Source organism: Mobula hypostoma, chromosome 9 (assembly GCF_963921235.1).
Source record: "Mobula hypostoma chromosome 9, sMobHyp1.1, whole genome shotgun sequence".
Taxonomy (NCBI): domain Eukaryota; kingdom Metazoa; phylum Chordata; class Chondrichthyes; order Myliobatiformes; family Myliobatidae; genus Mobula; species Mobula hypostoma.
The window spans coordinates 62,278,110-62,301,877 of record NC_086105.1 but is presented as its reverse complement, the minus strand read 5'-3'; the positions used below and the strand labels follow the sequence as shown (position 1 = coordinate 62,301,877).

The 23,768-nt window shown below is 42.3% G+C and overlaps 1 protein-coding gene across 1 annotated transcript in view; it reads left to right on the top strand.

Annotated features, from left to right (window-relative positions):
• nt5dc3 (5'-nucleotidase domain containing 3) overlaps positions 1 to 21,510 on the top strand; it is a 74,840-nt gene extending 53,330 nt beyond the window's left edge. Inside the window, exons 7-14 of the mRNA XM_063058394.1 lie at positions 167 to 227; positions 768 to 870; positions 1,036 to 1,137; positions 1,882 to 1,963; positions 4,342 to 4,428; positions 12,518 to 12,658; positions 14,471 to 14,535; positions 15,995 to 21,510. Coding sequence (XP_062914464.1) covers positions 167 to 227; positions 768 to 870; positions 1,036 to 1,137; positions 1,882 to 1,963; positions 4,342 to 4,428; positions 12,518 to 12,658; positions 14,471 to 14,535; positions 15,995 to 16,253 — 900 coding nt within the window. The 3' untranslated portion in view covers positions 16,254 to 21,510. The remainder of the gene's footprint in view (positions 1 to 166; positions 228 to 767; positions 871 to 1,035; positions 1,138 to 1,881; positions 1,964 to 4,341; positions 4,429 to 12,517; positions 12,659 to 14,470; positions 14,536 to 15,994) is intronic.
• The last annotated feature ends 2,258 nt before the right edge of the window (positions 21,511 to 23,768 follow it).

Genomic DNA, 23,768 nt, shown 5'->3' with positions numbered 1-23,768 from the left:
TCAGGGTTTTGTTCATTCTATCTTTGAACTTGGCTTCAAGTTAGTTTCGTTCAATAATTAATTGATGCATTTTGGAGCTGCAGGTGAGTCCAACCTTGGATCTTAATATTTATACTTGATAGCATTTTCATGAAGATTGACAAGCTTCTTAATTTATGATTGGCAGGAGGTAATTCGAGATGTCCATGTGAAGGGAATTTTGTATCAGGCAGTTGAGCAGGACATTGGTATGTATACAACTGTGATAGTGTTGCTTCTATCAGATTGAGTTTCATGATTCTTTAAGGTGAATTGGAGGAAAGTATATGGGGGGTGGGGGGAGAAATGTCAGGTAAGTTTTTTTTTTATGCAAAGTGATGAATGCCCCTAACGTAGCATTGAATGCTCTCCCAAGGTTGGTGGTAGGGGCAAACAGGCAAATACATTAGGGACTTAACAGAGTCAAAGGCACATGGATGAAAGAAAAATGGTGGGCTAAGTGGGAGTGAAGGGGTGGATTGATCTTGGAGAAGGCTAGAAGGGTGGCCCAACATTTTGGGCCAAAAGATCTGTCCTGTGCTGAACTGTTCCATAACCATCTGCAATTCCAAAACTCCAGAATAATCCCAAACACCTTGCAACACAGTTGATTCAGGATGTCTGACTGGTCTTAATTTGAATACGCTTGTTATACCACAAAGAAGGGCGTGCAAGGCAGGGTCTGTGCCTGACGGCAATATGCAAGTTGCGTGCAGGCTAACCACATGGTGTCTTCCTTTACAAACCAGAAAAGTACATATCTCACGAGGAGAAGACAGGCGCTGTGCTGGGAAGGTTGATCAACAATGGCAAGAAACTGTTCCTTATTACCAACAGCCCTTATAGTTTTGTGTGAGTAGGATTTTTGATTTATTGATAAGTGAAAGGCTATGTTGCAGATTTTTTAAAAAAATTGCTTTGACCAGAGTTGGAAGTTCTTAGGCATAGCTGATTTTTCCAGTATTTTATGGTGAGATGTTTCTGATGCATTTGCTCTATATGTTTACTGTGCAACAGCAATAAAGGAATGCAGTACATTGTTGGCAAAGATTGGCGTGATCTATTCGATATCATCATTGTTCAAGCAGAGAAGCCAGAGTTCTTCAATGACAGGCGAAGGTCAGTGCAATAAGGTTGTTGAGGAGCAACTCCACAGCTGCATGCACTTCTGTTTTTGTGTGGTGGATTAAATACACCCTCTTTAGTGAAGTGCCTTATAGCTTAGACCATAAGACCCATCGGAGTAGAATTAGGTCATTCAGCCCATCAAGTCTGCTTCACCATTCCATCATGGCTGATTTATTTTCCTTCACAACCCGATTCCCTGTCATCTCCCCACAACCTTTGACACTGTCAATAATCAAGAGCCTGTCAAGCTCTGCATTAAGTAAACCCAATGACCTCCACACCCGTCTGTGGCAATGAATTCCACAGATTCACCACCCTCTGGCTGAACACGTTTCTCCTCATCTCTGTCCTAAACTGACGTCCTTCTATTCTGAAACCGTGCCCTCTGGTCCTAGACTCACCTGCTATAGGAAACATACTTTCCACGTCTACTCTATGTATGCCTTTCAATTTTCAATAGGTTTCAATGTGATTCCTCTTCATTCTTCTGAACTCCAGTCAGTACAGGCCCAGAGCCATCAAATACTCCTCATACATTGACACTTTTATTTCTAGCGTCATTCTCATGAACCTCCTCTGGACCCTCTCCAATGCCAGCACATCCTTCCTTTGGATAAGGGGGCCAAAACTGCTCACCATATTGGGAGTGCAGTCTAACCAATGCCGCACAAAGCTTCAGCATTATATCCTTGCTTTAACTAGCATTGAAAATTAAATTGTTCTATTTTTCTTTAGGCCCTTCAGGAGAGCAAACCCAAAAGATAAACTGCACTGGGATAAAATCACCAAACTGGAGAAAGGGAAAATCTACAAACAGGTAATATTTTGCTATCCATTATTGTTACATTTTAACTGCACTTAGTACACATGCTATTCTATTTTATTAGGATGATGATGTAATTTATTATGATAACGGGATCAATTCAGTTTTAATCCAGGTCTTTTTTATGATAAGTTATGGAAAGTGGTTCATAAAAATTTACTCAAATGATTCATTTGACTTGGTGTCTCAAATAATTGAAAACTCTGTACTGTTCGTCAAAATTGACGACAAAACCATTAATTTCTCTGTCAAAATGAAATGGCTTACTGTGTGTATGCTGCCAAGCATTTGACAGTCTGGTTCTGATCAGTCCATGATATACACTCAGTGCCTTTTTATTAGGTACAACTGTACACCTCGTTAATGCAAAAATCTAATCAGCCAATCATGTGGCAGCTTCTTAGTGCATACAAGCATGCAGACATGGTCAAGTTGTTGTTCAGATCAAACATCAAAATGAGGAAGAAATGTGATCTAAGTGACTTTGACCGTGGAATGATTGTTGGCACCAGATGGGGTGGCTTGAGTTTCTCAGAAACTACTGATCTCCTATTTTCATGCACAACAGTCTCTAGAGTTTCCAGGGAATGGTGTGAAAAACCAAAAAAAATCCAGTGAGCAGCAGTTCTGTGGCGAAAATGCCTTGTTAATGAGAGAGGTCAGACTGACAGGAAGGCGACATTAATTCAAATAACTACATGATACCACAACAGTGTTGTGCAGAAGAGCATGTCTGAACCCGCAACATGTTGAACCTTGAGTTAGATGGTTGTAGCAGCAGAAGACCATTAGATGCCGAATAAAGTGGACACTGAGTGTAACTGCTGGGGATAAAACTGGCCATCCGTAAGAAGCATGAAATTTATTCCATTGAAAGGAAGCTCAGATTTTTCAATGCCCATTAGTTCAAATTAGGGTTTTGTTTCTGGGGTTAAAAATGTAATAATTAAATAAATCAAGTTAACAAAGTAGATGATGCAGCAAATTGAGAATTCATTGTGTGAGTATGTATTGAATAATTGTGTTATTTCAACGAGATTTAGACTTAAATATAGATTTTGTTTCATTATTAGAATTTCATAATCCATTTTATTAAATGATGGAAGTTTACTTATTTCTATGGACTGATATTTTCTTATGTGTGTTTCACTGTGTATAAAACACTGTATATAATTCCCCCCATCCAGCTCCCCTCCCACCTGTGCGTAAGTGGCAGAAAGCTTTATTGATTTTTTGAGATATGGCACGGAATAGGCCCTTCGAGCTACACCACTCAGCAATCACCTTATTTAACCCCAGCCTAATCATGGGACAATTTACAATGACCGATTAACCTACCAACCGCTACATCTTTGGACTGCGGGAGAAAACTGGAGGAAACCCATTTGGTCACGGGGAGAATGGACAAACTTTTTACAGGCAGTGATGAGAATTGAACCTGGGTCACTGGTACTGTAAAGTGTTGTGATAGCCACTACATTACCTGGCCATTTCATTGAGTGTTACAAGAACAAAGAATGATCAAAGAAAGAAGAAAAGAACAAAGAAGTTGTGGTTATCTTATACAAAAGCTAGCTCAGACTAAAATGATAACATTTCAATGATAACAATGAGCCTATATAAAAGTAAGGTTCGAGTTGCATGAAACCTGCTACAGAAAAACTAAGAAGCTTCTAGAGAAGTACAAAAGCAGCTGTGCAAGGGATTATATTAAAATAGAGAAGTTAAACTACAAGGAAAACAACAATTCTGCACCCTAAATTAACACCAATATGCTCTCAGCAAACTCCCACAAACAGATGTGAAGTAAATAGAATTGAACAAGTTTGAACATAGAGCTAAGTTACTGGGGAGATGATCTGAAAATCAAAATTTCGCAATTGCTGGAAATCTGAGGTAAAAGCAGAAAATGCTGGAAACACTCTACAGGTCAGGCAGCATCTGTGGAGAGAGGAACAGTTTTACTATTTCAGGTTGAAGACTCGATTCAATGACCTGCTACAACGTTAACTCTTTCCACAGATGCTGCCTGACCTGTTGATGTTTCCGCCATTTTCTATTTCTATTTTAAATTTACACAAATGTAGTCCTTTGATTTTCTTTTCTAGTTTGCTAATTTCCTTTGATGGGGAGGCGAGGGATTTGGCAAACATGGACATTTGGATATAACCATTGCATCTCAATGAGTTGCTGGAGGAACTCGGTCGAGATGGAGGGTCTCAACCTGAAACGTTGAGTGTCCATTTCCCACCACGGATGCTGCCTGACTTGCTGAATTCCTCTAGCAGCATTATTTATGGCTTCTGTTCTAACACCTGCTGTCTCTTGTGTCTTCATAATATTCTAATCTTGGAAATGCTTTTCACCCCTAGGGCAACTTGTATGAATTTTTAAAACTCACTGGCTGGATTGGTTCAAAGGTGCTTTACTTTGGGGATCACATTTACAGTGACCTGGCTGTAAGTATGAACTTAAGATCACAGACCAAAAAATCCACATACTATGCAAGGTGTAATGTTGTTTATATCATTGCTTATTCTAACTGGATTATCATATTCTGATGAGGTTGACCTGTTACTGAAACAAGAAGTAAGGAGGAAGGTAGCGTGGGAAGACATGTTAACTGCTGTGATGAAATACTCACAAGGCAGTTAAGAACCTATGAGCACAGGTTTCAAATGATGGGCATCAGATAAAAGAGACGATGAGGAAAGACTTCCTCAAAGTTCAAAGTAGATTAATTCTCTAAGTACGTATATGTCAGCATACACTCCCTTGAGATTCATTTTCTTGCAGGCATTCATAGTAAAGAAATACAGTCAAGTAATTGAAAAACTACACACAAACAGACAGACAAATGACCAATGTACAAAAGAAGACAAACTGTGCAAATAAATAGTACTCAGAAAATCAGTTGGAGAGCTCTTGAGTTCTTCAAAGTGAGTCCATAGTTGGTGGAATCAGTTCGGAGTTGAGGTGAGTGAAATTATCCATGCTGTTTCAGGAGCCTGATGATTGAAGGGTAATAACTGTTCCTGAATGTGGCGGTGTGGGACACAGGCTCCTGGTGCACCTGGGAAGCTGTCATGAGCCTGGTGCCTTAGGGAACGGTAGAAATGAAGTAAATCAGGGAATTGGGATTGACATTAACCTGAGCGAAACCTGCAGTCCACGGGAACACATAACATAGAACAATACAGCACTGGAACGACCCCTTTGGCCCACAGTGTTGTGCTGAACCAAATAAATTAGTAATCAAGTGGCTAGCTAATCTCTTCTCTGCCTACACAATGCCTGTATCCTTCTATTTCCCTCACATTCATGTGCCTATCTAAATGTCTCTAATATTTCTGCCTCTACAACCACCCCAAGCACCCATGACTCTCTATGTTAAAAATGTCCTGCCCCTCATATCTCCTTTGAAATTGCACCCCCCCACTGGTATTCGCCATTGAAACGCTTGGGAAAAATATCTTGTCTGTCTACTCTATCTATGCCTCTCATTATCTTCTAAACCTCTATCAGATCTTCCCTCAGCCTCTGGCACTTCAGAAAAAACAACCTAAGTTTGTCCAACCTCTCACTATAGCACATACCCTCTCATCCAGGCAACATCCTGGTAAACATCTTCTGCTCCTTCTCCAACATCCTTCCTATAGTGGGACGACTGTATGCAGCCTGACTAGAGTTTTATAAAACTGCAACATAACTTCCTGACTTTTGAACTCAATGCCTCGACAGGCAGAGGGCTGACAAGTGAAGATGATTTCCACGTGCACAAGTACGGTGAGGTACAGGTACAATGAAACAACTTACTTGCAACACCATCATATGGTTGTAGATTCAGAATATATATAGGTATTATAATGCATGTATGATTTGAATTATAGAAAACACTGAAGAAAATCAAAAAGACGATGTAAAGCAAGACATTATACTTGGGGCGGCATGATAGTTTATCAGTTTGTGTAGCTTTATTAGAGCACTAGTGACTTGGATTCAATTCCTGCCGCTGTCTGTAAGGAGTTTGTACTCCTTGTGCCCATGTAGGTTTTCTCTGAGTGGAATTGGTTGATTGGTCACATGGGTGTAATTGGGTGTTGTGAGATCATGGTCCAGAAGAGCCTGTTACTAAATAAAAAGTAAAATAAAAATTAATTAATACAAAAAAAAACAGTCAAGTCCATGGTCGTGCGAGAGGTGGTCTGTAGTGTCCTGTTGCTGAGGAGGTGTTAGGGTTGTGCAGGTCGGTTCAAGAACTTCCTCACCATTGAGCACGTCTACAAGGAGCGCTACCACAAGAAAGCAGCATCTGTCATCAAGAACTCCATCATCACAGGCCATGATCTCTTCACGCTGCTGCCACTGGGAAGGAGGTACAGGAGCCTTAGGTCCCACACTGCCAGATTCAGGAACAGTTATTACCCTTCAAACAGCAGGCTCCTAAACCAGCTCTTGAGGTAGTCCATTGTGGACTTTGAGGTGTGTTTAGGATCATTATCCTGTTGTAGAAGCCATCGTCTTTTCATCTTCAGCTTTTTTTTTACAGATGGTATGATGTTTGCTTCCAGAATTTGCTGGTATTTAATTGAATTCATTCTTCCCTCTACCAGTGAAATGTTCCCTGTGCCACTGGCTGCAACACAAGCCCAAAGCATGATCGATCCACCCCCGTGCTTAACAGTTGGAGAGGTGTTTTTTTCATGAAGTTCTGCACCTTTTTTTCCTCCAAACATACCTTTGCTCATTGCGGCCAAAAAGTTATATTTTAACTTCATCAGTCCACAGGACTTGTTTCCAAAATACATCAGGCTTGTTTAGATGTTCCTTTGCAAACTTCTGACACTGAATTTTGTGGTGAAGATGCAGGAAAGGTTTTCTTCTGATGACTCTTCCATGAAGGTCATATTTGTGTAGGTGTCACTGCACAGTAGAACAGTGCACCACCACTCCAGAGTCTGTTAAATCTTCCTGAAGGTCTTTTGCAGTCAAACAGGGGTTTTGATTTGCCTTTCTAGCAATCCTACGAGCAGTTCTCTCAGAAAGTTTTCTTGCTCTTCCAGATCTCAACTTGACCTCCACCGTTCCTGTTAACTGCCATTTCTTAATTACATTATGAACTGAGGAAACGGCTACCTGAAAATGCTTTGCTACCTTCTTATAGCCTTCTCCTGCTTTGTGGGCATCATTTATTTTAATTTTCAGAGTCCTAGGCAGCTGCTTAGAGGAGCCCATGGCTGCTGGTTGTTGGGACAAGGTTTGAGGAGTCAGGGTATTTATAAAGCTTTGAAATTTGCATCACCGGGCCTTTCCTAATAATGACTGTGAACAAGCCATAGCCCTAACAAGTTAATGAAGGTCTGAGACCTTGGTAAAAGTTACCTGAGAACTCAAATCTTTTGGGGTGCCCAAACTTTTGCATGGTGCTCCTTTCCTTTTTTACACTCTGAAATTGTACAAAACAAAAATAATACACTAATCTTGCTTAAAATGTTGAAAAGAATGTGTCATCTTTAACTTTATGACTTTTGGAGATCAGTTCATCTTTTACTTGCTTAGCTATTCACAGTAACAGAAATTTTGACCGGGGTGCCCAAACTTTTGCATGCCACTGTAATTGGGAAGCTTTTAAAAAAGCAATAGAAGGTAACTTCAAAAAAACACAAGGAGAGAAAAGATGAAATATGAAGGTAAACTAACCAATAATTTCAAAGATACCAAAAGTTTATTTCAGATATGTAGAGTAAAAGGGAGGTGAGTGTAGATATTGGACCGCTGAAAGTGATGCTGGAGAGGTAGTAAATGAGGACAAAGAAATGGCGGACAAACCTAATAAGTATTTTGCATCAGTCTTCACTGTGGAAGACACTAGCAGTATAGCATAAATTTAAATGTAGATGCTAATACTGAGGAGAAGGTGGTTGGGAAGCTGAAAGGTCTGAAGGTAGATAAGTCACCTGGACCAGATGGACTACACCCCAGTGCTCTGAACCATTAGTAATGATCTTTCAAGAATCACTAGCTTCTGGAATGGTTCCAGAGGACTGGAAAATTGCAAATGTCACTCCCCTCTTTAAGGAGGGAGGGAGGCTTAAGAAAGGAAATTATAGGCTAGTTAGCTTGACTTCAGAGGTTTTGAGGTTTTTGGAGACGCATGATAAAGTAAGCCAAAGTCAGCATGGTTTTCTTAGTGTTGAGGAAGCAGGAAGTCTACAGAAGGACAGACGGATTAGGAGATGGGGCACAGTGGCAGATGGAATATGATGTAGGGAAGTGTATGCCCATGTACTTCGGTAGAAGGAATAAAGGCGTGGACTATTTTCTAAACAGGAAGAAAATTTAAAGATCAGAGGTGCAAAGGGACTTGGGAGTAATCGTGCAGGATTCCCTAAAGGTTAAATTGCAGGTTGAGTCAGTGTTAATGAAGGCAAATGCAATGTTAGCATTCATTTCAAGAGGACCAGAATATCGGAGCAGGGATGTAATGCTGAGGCTTTATAAAGCATTAGTGAGTTTGCATTTGGATTATTATGAACAGTTTTGATAACCTTATCTAAAAAAAAATGTGCTGGCATTGGAGAAGCTCCAGAGGAGGCTCGTGAAAATGATTCTGAGAATGAAATGCAGGAGAATGGGTTGAGAGGGATAGTAAATCAGCCATAGCAGAGCAGACTCGATGGGCCGAGTTGACTAATTCTGTTCCTATGCCTTACGGTCTTATGGAAAACTTCACTCACCTCAACACTGAACTGTTGAGGAGTGAGGTCACTTTGAAGGACTCTACAACTGATTTTCTCAAAAAAGTTTATTTTCTATATCATATTATTATTATTGAATTTGCAGTTTGTCTTTTGCACATTGGTTGTTAGTCTTTGTGTTTAATATTTCATTGATTCTGTTGTATTTCTTGTCTGCTGTGAATGCCCGCAAGAAAATGAATCTCAGGGTAGCATATGGTGGCATATAGTCATAGAAAATTACAGCAGAGAAATGGGCCCTTCAGCCCATCTAGTCCATGCCGAACCATTTAAACTACCTACTCCCATCGACCTGCACCCGGACCATAGCCCTCCCTACCCCTACCATCCATGTACCTATCCAAACTTCTCTGAAATGTTGAAATCAAGCTTGCATGCACCATTTGCACCGGCAGCTCTTTCCACACTCTGAGTGTAGTTTCCCTTCATGTTCCCCTTAAACTTTTCACCTTTCACCCTTAACCCATGACCTCTAGTTGTCGTCCCATCCAACCTCAGTGGAAAAGGCTTACTTGCATTTATCCTATTTATATCCTATTAATTTTGTATACTATCAATTCTCACCTCACAAGAGCAGAGAACGTAGAACAGTACAGCACAGGAACAGGCCCTTTGGCCTACAATGTTGCACTGAACCAGCTAAAGAGTAGATCAAAAACTGCTGAAAACTAATCCTTCCTACCTACACAATGTCCATATTCCTCCATCTTCCTCATCTTCATGTGCCTACCTAAACATTTCTTAAAGTATCAAATGTATTTGCCTCTACCACCATACCAGAAAGCACATTTTACTCAGCGAGGCATCCACCACTCTGAGTAAAAGAACTTGCCTCTCAGCCTCTCACATCCCCTTTGAAGCTACCCCCTCTCACCTTCAATGCATGCTCTCTGGTATTACCCTGGGAAAAAGATGCTCCCTGTCTGCTCTACTTAGGCCTCTCATAATCTTATAAACCTCTTTCAGATCTCCCCATAGCCTCCACCACTCCGGAGAAAACAACCCAAGTTTGTCCAGCCTCTCATGATAGTACATGCCCTCTAAACCAGGCAGCATCCTGGTAAACCTCTTCTGCCTCCTCTCCAAAGCCTCAATATCATACCTTTAGTGGGACCTGTATGCAATACTCCAGATGTGGCCTAACCAGAGCTCAATAAAGTAGTAAAATAACCTCTTGACTTTTGAACTCAATGCCTTGACTAATAAAAGTAAATATTCCATAAGCTGCCTTAACCACCTTTCAACCTGTGTAGTCACTTTCAAGGAGCTATGAACTTGGATCCCAAGATCCCTCTGCTCAGCAGTACTTAAGGGTCTTGCCCTTATCAGTGTATCATCTCCTTGCATTTTCCCTTCTGAGTTGCAACAGCTCACATTTATCTGGGTTAGACTCCATCTGTCATTTCTCTGCCCTTATCTGCAACTGATCTATATCGTGCTGTTTTCTTTGCCAGTCCTCTACACTATCCACATCTCCACCAATCTCGGTATCATCCACAAGCTTACTGACCCACCCTTCTACATTTTCATCCAGGTCATTTACATACATCAAAAACTCGAGGTCCCAGCAGATCCCTGTAATAATAGGCATCCATTAGTCTCATGAGACCATGGATTTGCGCCTTGGAAGGTTTCCAGGGCGTAGGCCTGGGCAAGGTGTATGGAAGATTGGCAGTTGCCCATGCTGCAAGTCTCCCCTTTCCACACCACCGATGTTGTCCAAGGGAAGGGCACTAGGGCCGATACAGCTTGGCACCAGTGTCGTCGCAGAGCAATGTGTGGTTAAGTGCCTTGCTCAAGGACACAACAGGCTGCCTCAGCTGAGGCTTGAACTAGCGACCTTCAGATCACCAGACCGACGCTTTAACCACTTGGCTACGCGCCAACACAGATCCCTGTAGAACACCGTTAATTACAGACGTCCAGCTCAAATAAGTCCCTTCAACCACTACCTCTGGATTCAGAGCTGGCTTCTGCATAGAAGACAAACAGCCAACTTAGTGCAGACCCCATGCATCTTAATCTTCTGGATTGGCCTCCCATGAGGGACTTTGTCAAATACCTTACTAAAATCTATATGGCCAAATTCCACCACTTTACCTTCATCAATCTCTCTCATTACCTTGTCAAAGAACTCAAATCAAGTTGGTAAGACATGACCTGCCCTGCATAAAACCATGCTGGCTCTCCCTAATTAGGCCATAAGTTTCCAAATGCTCATATATCCTATCCCTAAGAATTTTCTGCAGCATTTTCCCTACAGCTGATGTGAGACTCACTGGTCTATAGTTTCCAGGATTTTCCCTTGTTCCCTTTTTAAATAGAGGTTCAACATTAGCCGCTCACCAGTCCTCTGGGACATTGCCTGTGCCTAAGCAGGACATGAAGACACGGATCAAGGCCCCAGCTATTTTGTCTCTTGCCTCCTTCAATAACCTGGGGTAAATCCCATCAGGCCCTGGGGACTTATCCACCATAATACTTATTGGGAGACCCAACACTTCCTCCTCCTTGACCTCTAAACTCCCTAACATATTTATATGCTCAGCACTGATCTCCTGGCCCACCATGTCCTTTTCCTTGGTAAGTACTGAAGCAAAGTACTCATGAAGACTCACTCACATTCTCTGCATCCAAGTAAACGTTCCCCCCTTTATTCTTGAGTGGTTCCACCCTCTCTTAGTTATCCTCTTGATGTATGTATAGAATGTCGTGGGATTCTCCTTAATCCTACTTGACAAGGACTTTTTGTGACCCCTCTTGGCTTTCCTAATTCCCTTCATTTGTACTTTTCTGGTTTCTTTACACTCCTCAGGTGCTCTGTTTGATCCTAACTTCAGAAGCTTTACATACTTCTCCTCTTTCTTGACTAAATTAATCACCTTTCAGGACATCCAAGGTTCTCTTATCTTTCCATCCCTGTCCTTCCTTGTAACAGGAACATACCTTTCCTGTACTCCATACAATTGATCTTTAAACACCCTCCACATGTCTGATGTGGACTTGCCAGTAAAAAGGTGTGCTCTATTAACGCTTTGTAGCTCCTGCCTAATGCCCTTGTAATTTGCCGTATTCCAATTTAAGACCCTCCCACAAGGACCATACCTATCCTTATCTATACCTATCCTGAAAGTTAAGGAGTTGTGGTTACTGTTCCCTAACTGCTCACCCACTGAAAGATCAGTCACCTGGCTTGGCTCATTACCCAACACTGCACCCTCCCTAATCCTGAGTTCTACCAAAATGGACTAAACTGAACCCTCCATCTTCTACTTTCTGAGGAATAAAATCTTAATTTAATCAATCTTTCCTTATAACTCAGGCCCTCCAGATCTGACAACATCCTTGTAAATTTTCTCTGTACTCTTCAAACTTTATTTACATCTTTCCTCTAGGTAGGTGGCCTGAACTGCACAAAATACTCCAAACTAGGCCTCACCAACGTCTGTATAACGTCAACGTAACATCCCATCTCCTGTACTCAGTACATTGATTTGTGAAAGCCAAAGTGCCAAAAACTTTCTTTACAACCCTATCTACCTATGACGCCACTTTCAATGAATTGTAGATCCCGGATCCCTTTGTTCTACCACACTCCTCAGTGTCCTACCGTTCACTGTGTAAGACCTACTCTGGTTGGTCCTACCAAAGTGCAACACCTTGCACTTGTCTGTTTTAAATATATGTGATTTGATAATAAATTTGCTTTGAACTTTGAAGTCATACAGCCCTGAAATGGGCACCATGGCCAACTATCAAGTTCACACTGTCTTCTCTGTTGCCATTGAAGGATTTGACCTTGAAGCATGGGTGGAGGACAGGAGCAATTGTCCCCGAGCTGCGATCGGAGATTAAAACTATGAATACAGAGGAGTACAATGAGGTGGTCGTGTGGCTGCAGGGTCTTACAGGATTGCTTGAGCGCGTGCAGGTGAGTGTCTGACATTCTCACCAGCAAATTTAGAAACATTAAAGCAACAGTGGTAAAGAGAGTGGCTTCAAATTATTAATAGGTTTGGCATAGATCTAACATTTCATCAGTGTCCTCCTTTGACCTGGGAGAAAACCAGGAAATTAAAGTGTACATGTCTATGAGAGCTTTTCTATCTTAAATCTTTTGGTTGGTTAGCAATCAATTGATAAATGGTGGCACCTCCTGTACCTAATAAAGTGGCCAGTCAGTGTACGTTCCTGGTCTTCTGCTGCTGTAGCCCATCCACTTCAAGTTTCAATGTGTTGCGCATTCAGAAATGCCCTTCTGCACACCACTGCTGTAACGCGCAGTTATTTGAGTTACTGTCGCCTTCCTGTCAGCTTGAATCAGTTTGGCGATTTCCCCTCTGACCTCTCATTATCAAGGCATTTTCACCCACAGAACTACCACTCACTGGATTTGTTTTGTTTATTGCATCATATTCTGCAAGCTCTAGAGACTGGTGTGTGTGAAAATCCTGGAGATCTGCAGTTTCCGAGATGCTCAAACCACCCCATCTGGACCAACAATCATTCCACTGGCAAAGTCCCCGAGATCACAGTTTTGGTCTGAACAACAACTGAACCTTTTGACCATGTCTGCATGCTTTTATGCATTGAACCGCTGCCAAGTGATTGGCTGATATACAGGTGTACCTAATAAAGTGGCCAGAGTGCGGGTTATGGTCTTTTAAATTTCAAGGCCATTTTTAAAATGGTATGATAAAAGTCAAAGTCCATTTTATGCATCTCTCCCTTTGAGTCATAGAGCATGACCTCACAGGAGCAGGACTTTCATACCATACCAGCCTGGTCTTCTGCCTAGTCCGATCAACCTGAATACAGACCATAACCCTCCCTACCCTTCTCATCCAGACTTTTCTTGCATATTACCACTGGAGTGGTACAGTAGCCTATTAGTAACACTTTATAGCGCCAACTGTAAGATTGCTTTCAAATCCCACCGCTGTCTGTAAGGAGTTTGTATGTTTTCCCTGTAACCGCATGGGATATTTTCTGGGTGCTCCGGTTTCCTTCCATGTTTCAAAGACATGTGGGTTAGGGCTGGTTAGTTGTGGGCGTGCTATGTGACCACTGGACACAAGGAAACGCTTGTGGGCTGCCTCCAGCACATCCTCGGACTGTGCTGGTCGTTGATGCAAACAACACATTTCACTGTATATTTTAATGTACATAAAGCTAATCTTTAAAGAGGGAAATCTCTCTTCAATTGAACCCACATCTTCCACTTCCACTGGCAACTCGATCCACAGTCACACCACCCTCTGAGTGAAGAAGATACCCCTTCAGATTGAAATCAAATATTTCATTTTCTCCCTAAACCTACGACCTCTGGCTTCACCCAGCCTGAGGGGGAAAACCCAGCATGCATTTTACCCTATTTATACCCCTTATCATCTTGTACACCTGTATAAAGTCTCCCAGAATTCTCCTGCACTATAGGGGATGAAGTCACTAGCATATTTAACCTAGATTAGGACTTGCAGTCAGTGACTTCCTGTTTGATAAACTGTGCATGTGATAAAAAAATGAATCTGAACCCAAATGACCTCCAGTACGAATCTTGGCTCTTGTTTGAATTCTCTACTTGAGGCTACGGCTGTGTGAAATGATGATTGAATTCTCTACTTGAGGCTACGGTTGTGTGAAGTGATGATTGAGGGAGTCCAGGCTGCTGACCTCTGTGATAACTGACTCGAACTGGCCCTATGTATTCAGTTAACCTGTGCCTTTTAAAATGTCGCTTTAGGTTTATGAAGATGCAGAGTCCCGGATGGTTTTACAAGAATGGATAAAGGAGCGAAACCAGCTGAGGTGAGTGGGCAGTGCAGTTGTACGTGAGTAGGTAAAATTATTGCACAGAGACAAGTTGAGGTGGCTAGCATCTTCATTTATGAACAACACCGCTAAGAAGTTAAAGTTAATCGTGATCTTTCTGTTGTATGAGTGTAACACAAAATGCTGGAGGAACTCAGCAGGTAAGGCAGCATCTGCCCTTCATCAGGATATAAGAACTAGGTCTGAGAGCCTCTCAATTTTGCAGTTTTAATGTCCTTGATGTTCCCAGTAGTTTTTCCCATCAGTGATGTAGTATTAATCCCAATGGCCTTTTCTCCTCATCTGACTGAAGATGCTAGCGATATAAGCCTTGACTTCACTCTCCTAAGGATTGTTGTGGCTGCAATGTCTGTCCATTTGGCCAACTAAGACAGATAAGCAACTGTTGTGTGACACGGGAACCTAAGTCAAAGTCAAGCTTATTGGCATATCCAATGGACATGTTAGATGCAGATACCATTGTAACATTTAAGAGAATTTCCGCTAGGCAAACATGAGATTCTGCAGGTGCTGCAAGTCCAGAGTAACTCACACAAAATGCTGGAGCGACTCAGCAGGTCAGACAGCATCTATGGAAAGGAATAAAGAGTCGATGCTTCGTTGGATAGATACATGCATACAAGGGTTGTGGAGAAACATGGTCTGTGTGCAGGTTGATGGGACAAGGCAGAAGATCGGGTTGACATGGCCTAGATGGGCCGGAGGGTCCGTTTCTCTGTTGTAGTACTCTTATGCCTCTATGTACACAAGTCCATGTGTGCACAGGTGCAATTAAAAACTTACAACAGCATCAGATAAGCAACATTCACAAAAAAACAAGTTAATTAGAGTTTTGATTAGGAAGAGTGTCAAAGGTAACAGGGAGAAGAAAGGAGAATGGGATTGAATGGGATAATAACTCAGCCATGATAGAATGGCAGAACAGACTTGATGGGCCAAATGGCCTATTCTGTTCTTATGTACACAATTATTATACACAATTGTTACAAGAAATAACACAACTAAAACAAAAAGAAAGTCCACATGCAAAATGATCAAAGTGATCATCGTGTTGCTGAACTGAGCTAGTGATTAGTTGGTTCAAGAAGCAAATGGTTTAAGGGAAGTAGCTGTTTTTGAAGCTGGTGCTAAGGGATTTCTGTGCCTCTTGCCTGATGATAACTATGAGGGGATGGCATGGTCCAGATGTTGGGGATCTGTGATGAATATTGTCTTCTCGAGGCAGCATCTGTTGTAGACACTACACGAGGATCATGGGCACACAGTATATCGGGGTTCCCAATTTGGGGTCCACAGACCACTCAGTTAATGGCAGGGGTCCATGACACAAAAAAGGTTAGAGTCCCTGCTCTATACTATGTGTCGCCCTCCAATGTAGCGTTGAGGTGTGTATTTATTTGTGTTCCAGCTGCTGACCACCTCTTTGCTCTTTCAGGGAACTGACCAAGACCATCTTCAACCCCCAGTTTGGGAGCATTTTCCGAACCCACCACAACCCCACCTACTTCTCCCGGCGGCTCTCGCGCTTTGCCGATATATACATGGCGTCCTTGAGTTGCATCTTGAACTACAACCTTCACAACACGTTCTATCCTCGGAGGACGCCCCTGCAGCACGAAGCTGCTCTCTGGACAGACCTGTGCGGAGGCACGCCCAGCAGCCCTCACGTCGAAGGGATGGCTCAGATTAAGTGACGTTCTGGAAAGCACGTGGACGAACATATCAGTCCTGCGGCAGTTCAGGCCTATGCTTTAATCATTTTATGAGTAGTTATATACGCTTACTGGCCACTTTATTAGGTACACCTGCTCATTAATGTAAAAATCAGCCAATCATGTGGCAGCAACCTAATGCATAAAAGCATGCAGACATAGTCAAGAGGTTCAGTTGTTGTTCACACCAAACATCAGAATGGGAAAGAAATGTGATCTAAGTGACTTTGACCGTGGAGTGATTGTTGGTGCCAGGCAAGGTGGTTTGAGTATCTCAGAAACTGCTGTTTTCTTGGGATTTTCACGCACAACGATCTCTAAGAATTTACAGAGATTATTGCGAGAAACAAAGAAATATCCAGTGAGTGGAGGTTCCTTGGGTGAAAACGACTTGTTAATGAGAATGGTCAGACTGGTTCAAGCAGACAGGAAGATGACAACAATTGAAACAACCAAGCGTTACAACAGTGGTGTGCAGAAGAGCATCTTTGAATGCACAACACATTGAACCTTGAAGTGGGTGGGCTACAGCAGCAGAAGACCACAATGGGTCCCACTCCTGTACCCAATAAGGTGGCCACTAAGTGTATGGAATCCAGCGAGCTGAAACTGGCCGTGCTGGGAACATGTTCAGCTGTGCTTTTGCCCCATTGTGAAGCTGGAAATTTTAGTGTCGTCTCCTGCTCAGTTTCTCTCTGGATTGAGTTACTTGAGTAGCCAGTTGGTGTATCCTTTAGTGGGGTCCGATTGGGATTTGAGTAACGGTGTTACTTTTGGCCTGAGAGACGTTGCGACCATTAAAGCCTGCTGATATGACTGGAGCTTTAATGGAATGGGCTGGTGACCTTTTAGGGGAGAGGAAAGTAAGGGAAAGGATTTAAGAAAGATTTGGGTTTTCATCAGCTCTCCCAGTCTGCTGGAGTTAGAGAAAAAGATCATCAAGGGTTCATGCTGTGACTCCACAGCCAGACCACTAACTGTACTGAATGTTGGTATCAGGTGTGAGCATGGAGCTGTATATAGACACCATCTTGACACCAGGTTGCTCACAGTATTCACTTCGAACATAATCTTGTGATGGTTCTCCAAAATGTACCCTACCCTGAGATTTGCAATCTAGTTTTCAAAAGAAGTTCAGTTTCACAAAATGCACTAGCCACATGCAGGTAGATGTGTCACAGACGATGACTTTCTTTGCCAATCGTAATTTACTGGCCAGTACTGATTGAATTAGTGTTGTTTACCTTTATCTGTATAATATAGTTTGTGTAATAGTCTTGGCTGGACCTGTTACGTATGTCGTAGGTTAGAATCAGAATCAGGTATAATATCACTGGCGTATCTTGTGAAATTTGTAATTTTTAGTGTAGAACTGCGGATGATGTTTTTAAAACAACAGTTTACATTTGATACTATGACAGAGCCAATCACAGAGAATCGATTGAAATAGCAGTTGTGAAGCTGGGCTTTGAGGAGATTTTCAAAAAGGCGAGAGGGGTTATTGTGAACCGAGGAAGGAGGATGAGGAAGGAGTTGGAGAGGAGCAAGACCCTTTTGTACACACATTAACTCAGAGTGCAGGCTGAAAACTGGGCACGGACTCAGGGCGGCAGGACGTCTCTTTCAAACAGAGATGGGGAGGAATTTCTTTAGCCTGAGGGTGATGAACCTGTGGAATTCATTGCCACAGATGGCTGTGGAGGCCATGTCATTCTGTATATTTAAAGTAGAGATTGATGGGTTCTTGATTAGTAAGGGCATCAAAAATTAAGGGGGGGAGGGCTGGAGAATGGGATTGAGAGGGATAATGAATTAGCCTTGATGGAATGGTGTAGACGACTCGATGGGATGAATGGCCTAATTCTGCTCCTATGGCTTATGGTCTAAATTTAAAAAAATATTTGTACTTCTATATTAGACAGAGTGAGACTATTTTTTTTGTGTTCAAAGTTGTGAAATGTCTACAAATTTTCTACCATACCTTGTAAATTGCTTAGAGCTCTGCAGAATATGGTAATTTTTCCTACCTTGTTAACTATTCCTAATTACCTCCAAGTGAACTTTTATTATACTTTAGATATTCATTTTGTACAGCCACTTAGTGACCTGGGTTAAATCCTCACCGCTGGTTCCATCTGTGTGGAGTTTCCACATTCTCCCTGTAGTTGGTGGTCAGCAGAGATTCAGTGGGTCAAAGAGCCTGTTCTGTGCTGTATGTCTCTTTGACTGTGTGGCTTTCCCCTCAGTTGCTGGGGTTCCCATTATGTCTTGCAGGTTTTTTTAGATTAATTGGCAACTAATCCCATTGTGTGTATGTGAATGGAGAATCTGTAGGAAATTGATGGAAATAAGACACAGGAACAAAATTATGCCTTTCGGTCCATTGAATATTCCTTGCCATTTAATAATGGGTGATTTATTTTCTCTATCAACTCCATTCTCCTGCCTTCTCTCTGTAACCTTACCAAATCAAGAACCTATCAACTTCCACTTTAAGTATACCCAATAACTTGGCCTCCACATCTGTCTGTGGCAATGAATTCCACAGATTCACCACCCACTGGCTAAAGAAATTCCTCCTCACCTCTCTCTGAAAAGGAGGTATTATTTTGAGGCTGTGCCCTCTGGTCCTTGACTCCCCCTAGTGGTTCACAGGTGATGTTTCCTGTGTTCCCATGAAAATCGCAGGGGGCCCCTGTTGTTCAGTTGCTCTGAAACTTTGGGAGAATGAGAAAAGCATGAGAAAGTGATTAAATTAGTTTTTCACGTGTACCTCGAAATATACAGTGAAACACACTGTTTGCGTCAATGACCAACACAGTCCAAGGACGTGCTGGGGCAGCCCACAAGTGCCACATTGCTTCCGGTGCCAGCATAGCACGCCCACATCTCACTAACCCGAACCTGTACGTCTTTGGAATGCAGGAGGAAACTGCAGCACCCGGAGGAAACTCCGGTCGGTCCCCTGCACATCCTCCTACTCCGTTGGCCATTGACACACTTACTTCACTTCACTTCACTTCACACTTCACTATGTTTTGATATACATGTGACATCTTTACTAGTACAGGAACAGAAGCACAAAGCTGTGTCAATCTAATTAAACTGGTAATTAAAAGCCTAACTAAACCAATCCCTTCCGTCTACACAACATCTGATCTCTCCTATATAAGAATACTTTAAACACCTCTGTTGTACTTTTCTCCACTCCCACTTCTGGCTGCATTTTCCAGGCACCCACTGTTCTGTGACAAAAAAAAAATTCTGCCTAGTCATCTCCTTCGAACTTGCCCCTCTTCGCCTTAAATGCATGCTGTCGAGTATTAGATGTTTCCACTCTGTGGAGGGGGAGTGGTGGAAATGCTGCTGGCCATCCATTCTGTCTCTGCCTCTCATAACCTCAAAAGCTTCTGTCAGGTCTCTCCCAGTTCCCTGCTGCTCTAGAGCAAACAACCAGTTTGGCAAACCTCTCCTTTATAGCGCGTGCCCTCTAATCCAGGCAGCAACCTGGTAAAACTGTTTTACACCCTCCCAAAAACCTCCACATTCTTCTATCCTTATAGAACATAGAACAATACAGGCCCCTCAACCTGCAATGTTGTACTGATCCTTTAACCTACTCCAAGGTCAAGCTAACCCTTCCCTCCCATGTAGCCCTCCATTCTTCTTTCATCCATGTGCCCATCTAAGAGTCTTAAATGCCCCTAATGTATCTGCCTCTACCACCATCCCAGCAGTACACTCCACACACCCACCACTCACTGTATTAAAAAAAAAGACCTCCTTCTGACAACTTGCCTATACTTTCACCTAATTGCCATAAAATTATACCCTCTTGATTTAGCCATTGCTACATTAGAGATAAAGGTACTAGTTCATTGCACGTCTCGTTCTCCTTTGTTCCAGAGAAAAGCCCTAGCTCGTCTCACCTTTCCTCAAGGTCATCTCTCTAATGCAGGCAGCATCCTGGTAAATTTCCTTTACACTCTCTCTAAAGCTTCCACATCCTTCCTATAATGAGATGACCAGAACTGAATACAACACTCCGTGTGGTCTAACCATTTTTTATGTGAGCTGTAACATTACCTTGCGGCTCTTCAACACAATTCTCCGATGAATGAAGGCCAACATACCAGACGTCCTCTTAACCACCATATGTTTTGCATTTACAAATGGGTTGTTATTATTATATTGTCTTGGGTTGGAGCTGTTCAAACCAACCGAAGGTACACTGGTGTCTGGACTGGAGACACATTGGAAGCCCAGGGGTCCACTTGACCACCAAGATAAGTTCCATGTATTAAAATCACTGTAAAGTGAGTCATAAGGAGAGGGTTCACTTGTGACTTGAGATTTATTAAATATTCTCAAGACTTTAAATTTGTCCCTAGAGCTTTCTTCTCATATTCGATTGACTTGAAAACTTGTTTTGATAAGTGGTCTTAATAGTTCTATTACTGTCATTGGGTTAATTGCATATCTAGAGATTAGGTATGCAAATGAGAGATGCATATTTAACTGACTGTATGAGCTAGAATTCTAATTCTAGTGATTTTACGTTTTAAGATGAAAATCAACACATGAAATCCTAAAACACTTTGACATTTTAATTATTGATCTTAAATGTTCGTAGTATTTATGCATATTTTATGAAAAAGGTTTTTAATTTATCAATTTTGAATTAATAAGTGTGACTTTAACTTAAGCTAAAAGCTATTTTTCCCATGAAAGGGAATTTATCTTGCAGGATTTTAAAGCACAGGCCACTTAGCGGTTCTTAGGAAACATTAGAGATGCAGTGTGTTCCTTTTCTTTCTGTGGACTATAACAATGCTTCTCTGTACATGTCAGAGTGGATTAACAATGTGTTTTACTCTGTATTTTCCTGCAGGGAAAGGCTGCAGTGGAAATGCAGCTGAGCAACTGCAGTTTCAAAGTTTTGCTGATAATGCCTTTAAAAGGTCTTTAAACCTCAAAGCCTGGATGCTGGCAGTTAGGACATTGCCCTGTAATGCAAGATTTAAAAATGTCTTGAAACCTTGTTTTCTTGTAAACTGCCATTGTAAACTGCCAGCAATAAAAACAAAACTGCATGAGGATTTGGAGTGTGTGATACTTTTTTTTAAAAGTGAACTCAAAAGCATTTATTATTAGTGATTCCTAATGCTGCTTTCACATTTGGAAGCTGTCCTTGGAAATGCAGTCCATGCTAAAGATGGATGGAATGAAAAAGTGACTTGTTATTCTTGCCTGTAATCTTCTCATGTATTAAATGGCACTTGTATTCAATCCAGCATTCTCACCATAGCTGCTGGCGTGTTTAATATAGAAAATGAATAGCAACCTTTCTTCCTTTGCCAGTCACCCTTCACTTGCTGTGTGCACTTGCTTTTGTCCAACAAACTGACGACCAGTATTTAAAAACAGACCAAAGAAACATTTCCAGGACAAAATAAAAATGGCAGATGGTGTAGCAACTGGCTCTAACTATTTTAGAGCCAAGCCTAATTGCTTCATCATTTGATAGGAGGTGCTTTATAAAGGTAAAGATTAGCTTTATTTCCCAGGTGTACATTGAAACATACTGTGAAATGTGTAGTTTGCTTCAAATCTAATCAGTGGGGATTGTGCTGGTGGTGCTTCCAGCACCAACACAATGCGCCCATCACTCACAAACCCTAACTCATACATCTTTGGAATGTGGGAGGGAAACTGAGCATTTCGAGGAGACTTACGAGGTCATGAGTAGAATGTACAAACTCCTTGCAGGCAGTGGTGGTAATTGAACCGTGCCATTGGCTCTGTAATAGTGTTACACCAACCACTATGCTACAGTGCCACCCCCCACCCCCCCATGGTTGATGATAGGGTTACCAATTCTGCTTAATTGTTTTTCCCAACCCCATTCCGAATCAGGTTTATTGTAAATGATGTGTCATGAAATTTGTTTTGTGTCAGCTGTACAGTGCAAGACAAAAATTACTGTACGTTACAATAAAAAGGGGAATAGTGAGGTGGTATTCATGGGTTCTTGGATTGTTCAGAAATCTGATGGCGGAGGGGAAATGGTTGTTCCTAAGACGTTGAATGTGGGTTTTCCTGTCCCTCCTGTGCCTGAGAAGAGGGCATATCCTGGAAGGGGAGAGCCCTTAATGACGGGAAGGCAGGAGAATAAATAGTGACATAACCCATTTTTCTGTTTTCTCTCTAACTCTTAACCCATTACTAATCAAAAAACTATCAGTCTCATTGACTTGGCCTCCACAGTCCTCTCTGGCAACAAATTCCACAGATTCACCATGCTCTGGCTGAAGAAATTACTCCTCCTCTCTTTTTATTCTGAGGCTGTGGCCTCCGATCCTAGACTCTCCTACTAATGGGACAGTCTGTCCAGGCCTTTGAGCATCTGATAGATTCCAATATAATCCCTGCTCATCCTCCTGAGCTCCATCGAGTTATGGGCCCACAGGCATCAAATGCTGTCCATGCATTATGTTTTGTGTTATTCTTAACACTTTTAATACTTGAAACACACTTACAAGTGTTAAAGGGTTCGCGTGCTGTGTCATTACTGGACAGAAGGCTGGCTGGTGGTGCAATGGCATCAGTGCCGGACTCCGGAGTGAAGGTTTCCGAGTTCGAATCCAAGTCGGGCCACCCCCTGAGCACGCTTTCCATCTGTGCCGGGTTGAGCGTCGAGCTAGCCACTCGGCCTCATAAAAGAAAAAGGGTTGGGTCAGGAACGTTCCTATCGTGACCTGGTTAATCCGAAAGGAGACCAATCCTGACACCATGTGCCAGACAAGAATGGCTGACTGGTGCAACGTGCAAAAACATAACTGGACAGAAACAGGGCCTTCGGCCCATCTGGTCCATGCCAGTCTCATCTTCTGTCTAGTCCCATCTACCTGCATCCAGAACATAGTCCTCCATATCCCTCTCATCCATCTACCTATCCAACCTTCTCTCGAATGTTACCATTGACCTTGTTATATGAAGTATTCCCATCTACCACTTGCACTGGCAGCTAGTTCCACACTCTTGCTCCGTCCTCCGAGGGAAGAAGTTCCCCTTCAGATTCCCCTTCAATGCTTCACTTTTCACCCTAAATCTATGACCTCTAGTTCTAGTCTCACCCAGCCTGAGGGAGCAAAGCCTGCTAGCATTCACCCCAACTATACCCCTCATAATTTTGTATACTTCTGCACGATCCAGCAACTACTCTGCTACTGAAGCTGACCTGGCGTGGGGCATTCACAAATGTCACAGTGGCAGATTACACAGGTAATGGCAGGATTCCTGGCAGTGAGGAGGATCAGAGAGATTTTGAGGGCCATGACTATAGATCCCTCAAAGTTGCCGCACAAATTGATAGGATGGTAAATGGTGTGTTTGCTTCATTACTGGGGGGATTAAGCCAAAGAGCCGTGAGGTAACATTGCAGGTCCATAAAAATCTGATTAGACCACACCTGGCGTATTGTGTTCAGTCTGGTTG